This window comes from Pan paniscus, chromosome 7 (assembly GCF_029289425.2).
Source record: "Pan paniscus chromosome 7, NHGRI_mPanPan1-v2.0_pri, whole genome shotgun sequence".
NCBI classification, from domain to species: domain Eukaryota; kingdom Metazoa; phylum Chordata; class Mammalia; order Primates; family Hominidae; genus Pan; species Pan paniscus.
The window spans coordinates 140609470-140622188 of record NC_073256.2 but is presented as its reverse complement, the minus strand read 5'-3'; the positions used below and the strand labels follow the sequence as shown (position 1 = coordinate 140622188).

At 50.1% G+C, this 12719-nt stretch overlaps 1 protein-coding gene and 1 non-coding gene across 3 annotated transcripts in view; one reads left to right on the top strand and one right to left on the bottom strand.

Moving 5' to 3' along the window:
- The window catches only part of FAM83A (family with sequence similarity 83 member A), a 30409-nt gene extending 20966 nt beyond the window's left edge, over nucleotides 1–9443 (bottom strand). For both annotated transcript variants that reach the window (XM_034966560.2, XM_008973937.5), the window contains exon 1: nucleotides 8231–9443. In XM_034966560.2, coding sequence (XP_034822451.2) covers nucleotides 8231–8710 — 480 coding nt within the window. In that variant the 5' untranslated portion in view covers nucleotides 8711–9443. The remainder of the gene's footprint in view (nucleotides 1–8230) is intronic.
- A 1638-nt stretch (nucleotides 9444–11081) lies between these two features.
- Nucleotides 11082–11297, top strand: LOC112440804 (small nucleolar RNA U3). The gene has a single exon (XR_003028808.1). It is a non-coding gene; the product is annotated as a small nucleolar RNA U3 (small nucleolar RNA).
- The last annotated feature ends 1422 nt before the right edge of the window (nucleotides 11298–12719 follow it).

The following is a 12719-nucleotide window of genomic DNA, read 5'->3' as shown; positions in this document are numbered from 1 at the left end:
GCCACCCAACCTGCTCCATTATAATCTTATGGGAGCACTGTCATAGATGTGGTCTGTTACTAACCAAAATGTCATTATTCCATGCATCATTGTAGATAAGCCCAAAGCAAAAACTAGCAGTCATGTTAGGATGGGGGATGTGAACCCAGAAAATAAAACAGGGCTCAGTTAATTTAGAAAGTTTATTTTGCCAAGGTTGAGGACATGCCCGAGGAAGTCCTGATGACATGTGCCCAAGGTGGTCGGGGCACAGCTTGATTTTATACATTTTAGGGAGACATGAGACATCAATTAATAGATGTAAGAAGTACTTTGGTTCAATCTGGAAAGGTGGGACAACTGGAAACAAAGGCAGGAAGACTCAAAGCCAGGAGGGAGCATCCAGGCCACAGATAAGTAAGACAAAAACTGTTGCATTCTTTTGAGTTTCTGATTAGTCTTTCCAAAGGAGGCATCAGATATGCATCTATCTCAGTGAGCAGAGGGGTGACTTTGAATAGAATGGGAGGCAGGTTTGCCCTAAGCAGTTTCCAGCTTGAGTTTTCCTTAGTGATTTTGGGGGCCCAAGATACTTTCCTTTCACAGGGAATACGGCCATTCCCTTTCTTCAAGATTATCTGTAATAATAAGTTTCCACTATCTTTCTAATCATTGCAATATATTTTTTAAAACCATCGCCATCTGGGAAGTAGCCAAGGAAAGAGAGGTGTCTTACTGGCAGGCCAAACTGATGGCTGGTATCCACTTGGAATCAACTTTCTGTGATGTGGATGGATAGCTGGACAGGGGAGGGAACTCCTCAGAGATTGCTCACCCTGGGCAGGGCAGGAAATCGGAAAAGATGTTCTAATAATGAGGCTGTGATCATTAGAACCATGGCCCTGTAATAACACAATTAATTGTCTTGCACACATTTAGCCTTATAGCACTGAAAGCAGCTTAGGCTTTCCCTGTTTGCTGAAAGATAAATGCCTCCTCTTCCAAGGTATTGACAAAAGAAACAATTCCCTCCCTCCCTGATAGGTCAGTAAGTACTTCCAGTTCTATGCCAATGAATCATCATTTTCCTGAGACAGGGCTGGTGAGCTGGTGATTGAACAGAGACAGGGGCAGGTTTGGAAATAACCCAGCATCTTGAATTAAAGGATGCTTGGAAATACAGGCTCACCCTGTTTAGGTTTATCTTGTTTGCTTCCTGTTGGGATTGTCTTCCAGCTGGATTAATTTGAAGCCAGTAACTGGTTTGGACCACTGTTCTTCCTAAGAAGGTATAGTGGGTTGAAGACCAGGCACGGTGGCTTATGCCTATAATCCCAGCACTTTGGGAGGCCGAGGCTGGTGTATTGCTTGAGGCCAAGAGTTTGAAACCAACCTGGGCAACATGGCGAAACCCCATCTCTACTAAAAATACAAAATCAACTCAGTGTGGTGGCGCACGCCTGTAATCCCGGCTACTTGGGAGGCTGGGGCAGGAGAATCGCTTGAACCTGGGAGGCAGTGGTTGCAGTGAGCCGACATCACACCACCGCACTCCAGTCTGGGTGACAGAGCGAGACCCTGTTTCAAAAAATAAAAAAAAAAAAAAAAGAAAGAAAGAAAGAAAAAGAAAAGAAAAAAGAAAAAGAAGGTATAGTGCATTGAATGGTGTCTCCTCAAAAGATACGTCCAACCCTAACCACCAGAACTGTGCATATGACCTCATTTGGAAAAAGCTTCTTTGCAGATGTGATTCAGTAAAGGATCTCAAGATGATCATCCTGGGTTATCTGGTGGGCTCTAAATCCGATGATACATGAGAGATATCAGAAGAGACGCACCGAGAGAAGAGGAGAAAGCCGTGGTGTGAAGCCTAAAGCAGAGATTGGAGCGATGCGGCCATGAACCAGGAATGCCTGGAGCTACCAGAAGCTGGAAGAGGCAGAGAAGAACCCTCTTCTAGGACCTTCATAGTGGGCTCAGCCCAGTGACGCCTGGATTTCTGACTTTTGGCCACCAGAACTGTGAGGGAATAAATTTCTGTAGTTTTAAGCCACAAAATGTGTGGTAATTTGTTATGGCAGCCATAGAAAGCTAACACGAAGAATAGCACATAACCCAGAGAAAAAGCCTTCAGTCTGGAGTCAGGGAACTTTGACGCTCGTCCTGATGCTGCTGGGAATTAGCCTTCAAACAAGTCAATACCTCTCCAGAACTCAGTTTCTTTATCTATAAAACACTACACAATAATAGCACGTTAGCTATCAGAAAAGATGGGTCTAACCATAAACCCAGATAATGTAAATTACAGTACTATAAAATAAAGGTGATTACGTTAGTATATGTTTAAAATATGACTGTCGGTTTTATATGCATTGTTCATGAGAAAGTGTGGGTAATGTTAGAATAACAGAATGCAAGAGTGTTGTTCTAAGCCAGGTTATGGAAGAGGGTTAAAATTAGTGCCCAGGCTGGATGTGGTGGCACATGTCTGTAGTCTTCAGAGGCTGAGGCAAGAGAATTGCTTGAGCCCAGGAGTTCGAGTCTAGTCTGGGCAACATAGTGAGACCCAGTATCTAAAAAAACAAAAAACAAACAAAAAAACCTAGTGCTACTCCTCTATGGGTATAAGCCAAAGAAATAGGATATAGAAGGCTGTGTCTTGTAAGGCCATTCAGAGGGGCCAGCACAGCAGGGAGGGGCTGCCGAGAGGGAGAAGGACACACTCGCCATGACACCAGGCTGAAGAAAGAGGGTCTGGAAGCAGAGCCTGGCATGCTGGTTCCAGGAGTCCCGAGCTCCAGTGAGAGGAGGCGCCCAGCCAGGGGATGCTGTCTGCTGGACCACAGCACTCTCAGGGCCATCCTGTGGGGACCTCACTTCCTGGCTGAGAATTCCTTGCTCCTTGCCAGGTGGATGTGAGTTTCTCAGGGGCTGGAAATCCTCAGGGGAAATGAGATTTGGGTCCTGTTGGGGCTGCCATCCATGTTGGGCACAGTTGTTGGGGCACTCAGCACCCCACCTCCACTCTATTTTCCTCCTTCTTTTTCTCTCGTATGTTTTGGTGCTCCTTCTGAGCCTGCTTTTGAGGGATGAGTAATAACAACAGCAACTTTCTGTTGAGCACCTTCTATCAGACCTGTGTCCACCTCAGATGACTTTCACCACACGATGGCCCGGTTTCCAAATGAGGAGCAGAGGTGCAGGTCACTTTCCGACACCCCCGGGCTAGAATGCAGAGGTGGCCCGGACCCCCACCAGAGTCCATACCTCAGACTTTCTGCTTCAGGACTAAGAGAAGGACTGATGTCCATCTGTCTGCCTATTTGTCTGTCTGTTTCCATCAGATACAGCCTGAGGGAGGGAGAAAGGAGGACATTCTAGAAAAAGAGCAATAGGCCTGGTGCAGTGGCTCATGCCTGTAATCCCAGCACTTTGGGAGGCCGAGGTGGGCAGATCACTTGAGGTCAGGAGTTCGAGACCAGCCTGGCCAACATGGTGAAACCCCATCTCTACTAAAAAAAAAATAATAATAATAATACAAAAGTTAGCTGGGGTGGTGGCATGCGCCTGTAATCCCAGCTACTTGGGAGGCTGAGGCACAAGAATTGCTTGAACCTGGGAGGCGGACGTTGTAGTGAGCTGAGATCGCGCCATTGCACTCCAGCCTGGGTGACAGAGCGAGACTCAGTCTCAGAAAAATAAAAAATAAAAAAATAAAAAAGAAAAAGAAAAGAGCAATAATTCCAGCCCCCAGTTTCCCTGCCAGGAACATCATCCTGCCTCGTCCCCACTTCACTTTCTCCACTGGCCCTGGCTTGCCTGAAAAACTCCATTTTGTGGGCCCCCACAAAAGGGGGTCCATTTTGTGTCAGGACCCCCTTCCACTCTAAAAATTATTGTTGATCTCAAAGAGCTTTTGTTCATGTGGGTTATAGCTATTGGTGTTTGCCATATTAGAAACTAAAACTGAATAGTTTTTGAAATAGTTCTTTATTATTAATAGTTATTTTAAAATATCAATAATAAGCCCATCATATGTTAACATAAAATAACAATTTTAATGAAAAAGAAATGTATTTTCCAAAACAATAACAAAAATGTGGTGAGCAGGGCGGCACTGTTTTGCATTTTTGCAAATCTCTGATGTCTGCACCTTCACCTCGTCAGAGCCGCTTCTGCGTGAATCTGCTGCGAAGGGTTGTCTGGGAGGAAGTGGATGGGAATAATCCAGCCCCACATGGGATAAGTGGTTCGAAAGGGCAGGGTCTTACGGCCGCTGAAAGGGCCCCAGGGACCTCAGGGATCCCCCACACCATGCTTTGGGAACCGCTGCTCTCAGTCTTTGGCTCTGGCCCTGACAGCCTCTATTCCTGTCCTCACCATTTATCACATCCCCAAGCTCTGGTCCCATCACCTCCAAGACACATGGGCCCTCTCAAACCTCCTGACTTTCGCATGTGACCCTCCTTAGGCCTGGAATTCCTTTCCCTTCCTTCTCTGCCCAGCAAACGCTTACTCAGCCTTTGAGACTCAACTCCGAGACCACCTCTTCCGTGAAGCCTGCCCTAATCCCTTCCTCCACTTCCAGGCACCGAGGGTTGCCCAAGCCTGGGACTGCCATCGTCTAATTCTTTCTCCTCTCTCCTAAGGAGCAGGTGGTTGGCAGGGAGCTCCCCAGAGGGAAGGATCCCTCTTGGTCCACTCTGCCATCCTGGGTGTGGGGGCACATTAGGCTTTGTGGAATAAGGGAAGTGTTTTTTTGAGACAGAGTAATCTTGCTCTGTTGCCCAGGCTGGAGTGCAGTGGCACCATCTTGGCTCACTGCAGCCTCCACCTCCCAGGTTCAAGCGATTCTCCTGATTCAGTCTCCTGAGTAGCTGGGATTACAGACATCTGCCACCACACCGAGCTAATTTTTGTATTTTTAGTAGGGACGAGGTTTCACCATCTTGGCCAGGCTGGTCTTGAACTCCTGACCTCAGGAGATCCGCCTGCCTCGGCCTCCCAAAGTGCTGAGATTACACGTGAGAGCCACCGTGCCCAGCCTGGAATAAAGGAATTTGGGCATGAAGGGAAGGAAAGAGAATTCCTGCTTCTTCCAGAGCTGAAACTGCTCCAGGAAACATCTCTCATGCTGGGTCTCTCAGTTGGTTCCCTTCCGGCTCCGCTCGGGGGCTGAGGCTTAGGAGAGGGAGAATTCAAATATATTTCCCCACTCTCTCCTATTCTTCTCATCACCTACTTCCAAGGACAGCCTAGGCTGAGGCTCCAGCTCCCCAGCTGTGTCTATGGGAACTGGCTGTCCCTGAGTCCCTGCACGTGGGGGGGTGTGTAGGTGCATTTGTGTGCATTCGTGTGTGTGTTTGTGTGTGCATATGTGCATGTGTGTGTGACAGGGACATCACAAACCCTTCCTTCCACTCTTAAAAATTATTGGTGATCTCAAAGAGCTTTTCTTCATGTGGATTATAGCTATTTATGTTTGCCATATTAGAAACTATAACTGGCCAGGCACGGTGGCTCATGCCTGTAATCCCAGCACTTTGGGAGGCCGAGGTGGGTGGATCATGAGGTCAGGAGTTCAAGACCAGCCTGGCCAACATGGTGAAACCCCATCTCTACTAAAAATACAAAAATTAGCCTGGTGCGGTGGCAGGTACCTTTAATCCCAGCTACTCGGGAGGCTGAGGCAGGAGAATCGCTTGAATCTGGGGGGCAGAGGTTGCAGTGAGCCAAGATCGAGCCAATGCACTCCAGCCTGGGTGACAGAGTGAGACTCCGTCTCAAAAAATGAAATTAAAACTGTGAATTGTTTGAAATAGTTCTTTATTATTAATAGAGTGCCTGTTAACCAATAATTATAACCAATTAATTATTATTGGGTGCCTGGCAGACACCCAAACGGGTGAACCCCTGAGGGTCCCAGGACAACAGGGAATGGTGGGGACTGTGGCAAAGGGGACCCACCCAACGAAGCAGCCAAACTCCACGCCAGCAGAGCCCACCTGCTAAGAGGAGCTGGAAGTTCTAACTTTCAGGTGAAATCTTCAGATTTTTAAGTGTTGTCCTAAGTTCGTAACATGCTGTGTTGGTCCAAAGGACATCAGCGGTGTCAGGGTCCTAGAGGTGGATGCAGAAGCCTCACTGGGTGTGGAGTGGGGAGGAGAGGGACTCAGCCAGGGGACTCTGTTTTACAAGCCCTAACCAGGCTTCCTTCCAGGGATCCTCCCTCACCCTTCGAGCAGCTGCGATTGACAATTTCCCCCAACAGCACTGGTCCCCACCCCTCGGGAGAGCACTGAACTTCATGCGGAAAGACCAGAACTGGCACACTCAGGAACAGGCCTTTGGAGCCTGGAGGGACTTTAGTCCGTCATAGGAGCTGAGCCCTAAGGAGTCCAGGGACTTGCCTGAGGGGATACAGCCAGCGCCGGGCCACAAAGGCAGCGTGGGCACTCCTGGCCGCCTGCCTGGATGCATCCTCAAATGCCGCCCTGCCACAGAAACATGAAATACTGCTCCAGTATTTAGCAGCCCAGCCACACTAAAAGCCAACGCCCCACCTGTTGTTACCTTCGACTAAATTTTCCAGAACTCTGCTCCCTCCCTCCTCCTCCACACATGGCCTCTTCACCCTTGGATGGTTTATCTGGAAGCTTAAGATTTCACACGGTATTGAACTTTGGAGGGAATTCAGTTATGAGACTGGGACCCTAGCAAAAAACCAACCCAAACATCAGCATGGTCTTTTATGACTTCTTCTAAGTGTAACAAAATAAATAATTTGAATGAGAGAGAGGGAGAGAGGGAGACAGAGAGGATTTTACAGATGATGAATGTTTTTCCTTGGGGTCCATTCTCCCCTGCCCCTCTGCAGCAGCAGGAGTGAGGTGTGGGCACCCACAGCCTGGTGCTGGAGTCATTTTGTGCACCTGGGGTTGAACAAGACCCCTGAGCTCAAGTCCCTTCACTCGTCTCCGGCTGACAGCAGGATATCACTTGAGGGTGGAGATCTCGGGGCATTGGGAGAACTCCTGATCCAGCTCTTACAGTGCCTGAAATCCTACCAGCCCAGCTCTGGGCTTGAAGGGTTTTTCTCTTCTATCTAAAGATACTTATCAAAGTGTGAATATTCTGGGGAGAGAGAAACCCCCTCTGCTGCCTACTCCATCTTCTGCCTGGCCACTGGCTGGATTCAAGAGCCACAAGGTCATCTGTGGGCAGACAGGTCTTAGCAGAGTCTGAGAGGAGAAGGGGCAAAGGTGAGCCCAGCGGAGTGGCCCCGTTACATTTGGAAGCGCAGAGGTGGGCACCTAACACAGCCTGGGGAATTCACGAAAGGTTTTCTGGGGAAGAGGCTTTCATGCTGGGTCCTGAAGCAGGAGTAGGTGTGTATCAAATGAAAAGCAGGGAAGGCAAGCATGGCCAGGCAGAGGGAACAGCACACGCAAAGGCCCAAAGACAAGCTCTACAGGGCACTTGGTATGGAGCAGGAGGAGGTGGAAGCCATGCTAAGGAGTTTGTTCTTCCCATTATGGGCAACTGGGAGCTACCGAAGGCTCTAAGCAGGGAAAAGACCAAATTAGATTTGTCGTACAGAAAAGGTTGCAGGGCACTGGGGCTCACACCTGTAATCCCAGCATTTTGGGAGGCTGAGGTGGGCAGATCACCTAAGGTCAGGAGTTCAAAACCAGCCTGGCCAACATGGTGAAACCTCGTCTCTACTAAAAATACAAAAATCAACTGGGCGTGGTGGCATGCGCCTGTAATCCCAGCTACTCAAGAGGCTGAAGCAGGAGAATCGCTTGAACCCGGGAGTTGGAGGTTGCAGTGACCCGAGATAGTGCCACTACACTCCAGCTTGGGCGACAGAGCAAGAAGAGCAAGACTCTGTCTCAAAAAAAAAAAAAAAAAGAAAAGAAAAAAAAGAAAAAAAAGAAAAAGGGAGGAAAAGCCGCTTTACTGCAGTATGGAGACTGCGACGCTGGGGATCAAAATGGAAGAGGGGGCCAGGCAGGAAGCGACTGTGGGAGTTCCAGTGATAAGTGTTGGTGGCCTGGACCCTGGTTGTGACCGGTGGGATCAGGAGGTCAGTGGTCCAGGGCAAGGCGGACAGCAACGCCCCTCCATCCGAAGCCCCAATTATCTGGACTCTCACCCTGGGAGCAAAATGCACCCCCCTCCCTGCTCCATCAGCCCCCAGATCCTCCCTGCTACTTGGCCACGGAGACAGGGGCTTTGCCATCGGTACCTGGCTAGTCCGGGTGATGCAGCGGCGGACGAGGTCTCTGATGTTGTTGTGCTTGTCGGTCTGGAAGTACACAGTGGCGCTGGATTTTTCCTTCAGGTAGGGCTTCTCAGCTGAGGCCCAGCTGTGCAGTAGGGCCGGCTCGCTGCCCTCTGAGGCCACGGGGAAGTAGGTGCCGGACTGTAGGGAGCTGGAGTCCAGTCCCTTAGGGCCTGCTTCCGCCCCTCCCAGGGTGTCTGGGGGACACGGGGGCTCCCTGGCCTGGGCCTGGATGTACTGGGCCTCCACCGAGGACAAGAAGTCCACCTCGCCTTCCTGGCTGAGCACCCGCCAGTAGGCTTCAGAACCCCCATCCAAGAGGGCGTCCGTGGCCAGCCGGGCACTCTCGTTGTCACTAAAGTCAGCCCTGGCTGGCCGGACCCACTGGCTCTTGACATCTTCCAGACGCTTCCGGATTTTTCCCAGGTGCCTTGACCGGCTCATGCCTCCCGTCCCTGGGTGGTGCTGGGGGAGGCTGGCACGTCAGCTCCTCCCTGGGTGGTGCTGGGGGAGGCTGGCACGTCAGCTCCTCCAGATGTGGGAAGCAAATGGAACACACCACGGAGGAGTGGGGCTCCCGCACCCCCGGGAGGCTGCCTGCTCCCAGGACCAGCGTGTAGGGCACCTCCAAGAAGTGATTTACCGCTGTCCTGAGCAATGCTTCTCAGAACTCCTCATCTGCAGCCGCGGGATTAGCTTATCTCTCAGGGCCACCTGCCCTGCCCTCGGGCCGGGAGGGCTGGCTCAGACACCTCCTTGGCACAGTCAGCCATGGGATATTTCCTCTCCTCCCAGCCGCAGGGGGAGGCGAAGGTGAGCCGGCTTTCCTGCTGGGTTTCACAACTCTCCCTCAGGCCTTTGTTACCAAGCAGGGAGCCTCCCTGGCACCACCAGCCCAGCTGGAGGATGGGCCTGAAGGAGGCCTGCCTGCCTCTGCTCCCCTCCTGGGTGCCTCGATTCCCATGCTGTTTCAAAGATAAGAATTTCCCTGTGGGGGGAAAGATGCCATCCCTGAGATGTGCCCCCCGCTCTGTGTGAGGAGGGAGCTGGACACGGGCCAGGGAGAGCTGTTGACCAGGCGCGCCTCCTCTCCTTGGTCACACCCAAGTGCCCACCCCTCCCTGCCCTATGAAGGAGCTCCTTTCTCCCATGCCCTCTCAAGTGTTTGTCATTGTCGTGTTTGCAGAGACCGCAAAGAGGTTCCAGTTCTCAGGCCAACGCTTCCTCGCTGGAAGTGGCTGCTTGGAACACTGTCTGGAGAACGAGCCGAGGCTGCCGGGCGGCCCACGAGCCCAGGGGACCAGTCGGTCTTGGCGCTGGAGTGAGAGGAGCAGCACGTGGGTTTGAAATCTATGAACTCTGAGGGGAGTGACCACGTGTTCTTTCCAGATCAGATCGTGGTCTGACAATGGGATGGACTGCCTAGAACCCTGACCCTCTTTGGCTGGGCTCTGCTGGAAACAGGCTCTGAGACTAGGATTTGAGTACAAGTGGTTGGTCGGAAGATCATTCTGAGAAGTACAGAGAGAAGTGGGGAAGAGAAACGGGAAGGGAAGGAAGCCAGGCCAGGTGAAGTTGAGGAGCAGGCCACTGTTGTGGACATCTGGGTTCATGGACATCTCTGGGGACATCAGGGGGTTCCAGCCTGTGGGAACCTCTGGGTGATGGTGCCAAATACATCTCAAGGTTTTCCTGCCCAAAGGGTGAGAAAGCTGCGGAGTTTATCTGAGTCCTAGTTATCATTGGCTGAGGGCTGCTCCCGGGGCCAGTTCACCAAGCACAGCCCTGAACCCAGAGAAAGCCTTCAGGCAGTGTCAGGTGCTACAGGCAGAGTGCTGTGGGAGTGGTGAGGAGCGAATAAATGAAAGTAAAGAAATGAAAGCAAAGAAATGAAAGCAAGGCCCTGACGCTATCTGCTCCGGGATGACACCAAGAAATCAGGATTGTGTGGTCTTCAAAGAGCCAGGATATGGTAAGAACCTGATGTCTGTCAGTGGCATAGCCATTCTTTGGAGAAAAACAGCTATGAACACCTGTAACCCTACTGTAGCTGTGGCCCTTGTGCCTGAGCCCAGCAGTACCACAGTATTTTTTAAAGTGTGGCACGGCTGGGTGCAGTGATCACGCCTGTAATCCCAGCACTTTGGGAGGCCGAGGCAGGTGGATCACTTGAGGTCAGGAGTTCAAGACCAGCCTGGCCAACATGGTGAAACACTGTCGCTACTAAAAATACAAAAAGCCGGGCCTGGTGGCATGTGCCTGTAGTCCCAGCTACTGGGGCAGGAGATCAGGCAGGAGAATCGCTTCAACCCAGGAGGCAGAGGCTGCAATGAGCCAAGATCGCACCATTGCACTCCAGCCTGGGCAACAGAGCGAAACTCTGTCTCAAAAAATAAAATAATAAAATAAAATAAAAGGAATCTCTCTCTCTCTTTTTTTTTTTTTGGAACATCGAAGGAATCCAATTCACAATCTTGAGCAATCCTCTCTATTCCATTTTATCTCCTCCCTACAATCCCTGGAGGTCAAAGAGGACAAATCCAATAAACCCTCTCTCCCATTGCCTTTTTGGATCTATGCCTTTTCCCTTCTGCCTTTGCCAACTCTTGCTTCTGGAGATTGATGTAAGCCCCTTTCCCGCATCCTCCTCTCATCTTCCTTCCTCTCTGGTCTGGTCTGGTCTGTGTCCTCCTCAGGTCATTCTCTGTTCCTGCATCACCCAAGTCCTGTCCCTAGTCTAGCGAGATAGACCGGGGGCAGGGCAGTGGTCCATGGATTTGCTCGGCTTCACTCCATGGCTCCAAAGCTGTCCATAGAGACTATACTCTCAGTGACCAGTTCCTGAGTTCATTACTAGAGAAGTTTCTCTGAACGTGTAGAGCACGGGGAGCCAGGAGGGGAAGGTGAGCGTTTTCTCCTGAGCATGAGGTGGCTTTAGGTATTGCTTCATGGCAATTTGGCAACTGCCATGTGCCATTGAAGATGGTTCTTATCTTCCTCTGGAAGAGGAAGAGGACACAGTCTGAGTGGTTCCCATTTATGTTATTTTTTTTTAAGTTGTCAATGGCTCCCCATTGCCTGTTAAACTAAGTACCAAGTCTTGAGCCTACCTGAGAAACTGCACAAAATGGTCCCACATGTTCATTCCAGCATGGCTTCTCCCATACTTGGCCATCGCTGAGTGCTCACTGCATGCTGGCTGTCTGTACTGAGGGAGAAATGGATTATTAGTCCTCATTTCACCAAAGAGGAAACCGAGGCTCAGAAAGGTCGAGTTACTTGCCCAAGATCACTTAGCTGGTAAATGGCAGAGCCCATGTACTTTCCACCATTCCAAGCTTCACTTTTTTCTTTCCCATTCCCCTTCCCTTTCTACTCACAGCACATTACAGATCCTCTTATTGGTTCCTGAATATGCATAGGGGAGAATTTTAAAAGTAGGTGGGTATTCTGGGGTTCTCCTTTCACCTGGAACTAATTCTCTTTCTTGGTTGAATAAATGCTTGAGTGTCTCCCTGAGACAGAGGTGAGTATCCTGTAGGGACCATTTTCTCCTTGTCTTCTCACAGAGCAGCTCTTTAAAACAAAACAAAACAAAAGGAATCCAAATGAAACTTTTCCCTCTAGAGCCCTGCTTCTGTCCCCAGCTCTTGGTCTTCACACAGACCCAGAGATTCTAGTTGAAACCTGTAGAACAGTGAGCAAACACACCGTACATGTTAGTGCCACTCATCCTCCATCCCTGGCAGACATTACTAGTTGATCATAGGATTCTGCCAGTGAGCTGGGAACTGTTCTGTTGCCACTCTTTATAGAGATTATCTTAGTCCATTTATGCTGCTCTAACAGGATGCAACAGACTGGGTGATTTATAATGAACAGAAATTTATTTGGCTCATGGTTCTGGGGGCTGAGAAGTCCAAAAGCATGGTGCCAGTATCTGGTAAGACCTTCTGCACTGTGCATCCCATAGTGCATGGCAGAAGAAAGAGAGAGAAGGAAGGGGCCGAACTCATTTTAACAAACCCACTCCCATGATAATGACATTAATCTCATGAATACATGAAGGCAGAATACTCATGGCCTAATTACTTCTCATTAGGCCCCACCTCCCAACACTTTTGCACTGGGGATCAAGCTTCCAACACATGAACTTTAGGAGACACACTCAAACCATAGCAGTGATCAAAGAGAAGTCCTCACCTGAAGGAATGTTGAAGGTACTGCAAGCTCTTCAGTTACTGATGAGAAAACTGTAGCCCAGAAAGAGGAAGTGACTGTTCTCCAAGTCATCAAACTGGTTGGTGATTCTCATCAGCTTAGTCTCTCATCTCTCCTCGGCAGCCCAGCCCTGTGAAGTATCCTCGTTCTTGCCGGCTGTAATAACAAACTTCCCCACCTAGGATTACACTTCTGAACCAGGAAGTCTGGCCAGCTGTTGAACTGCACGTTC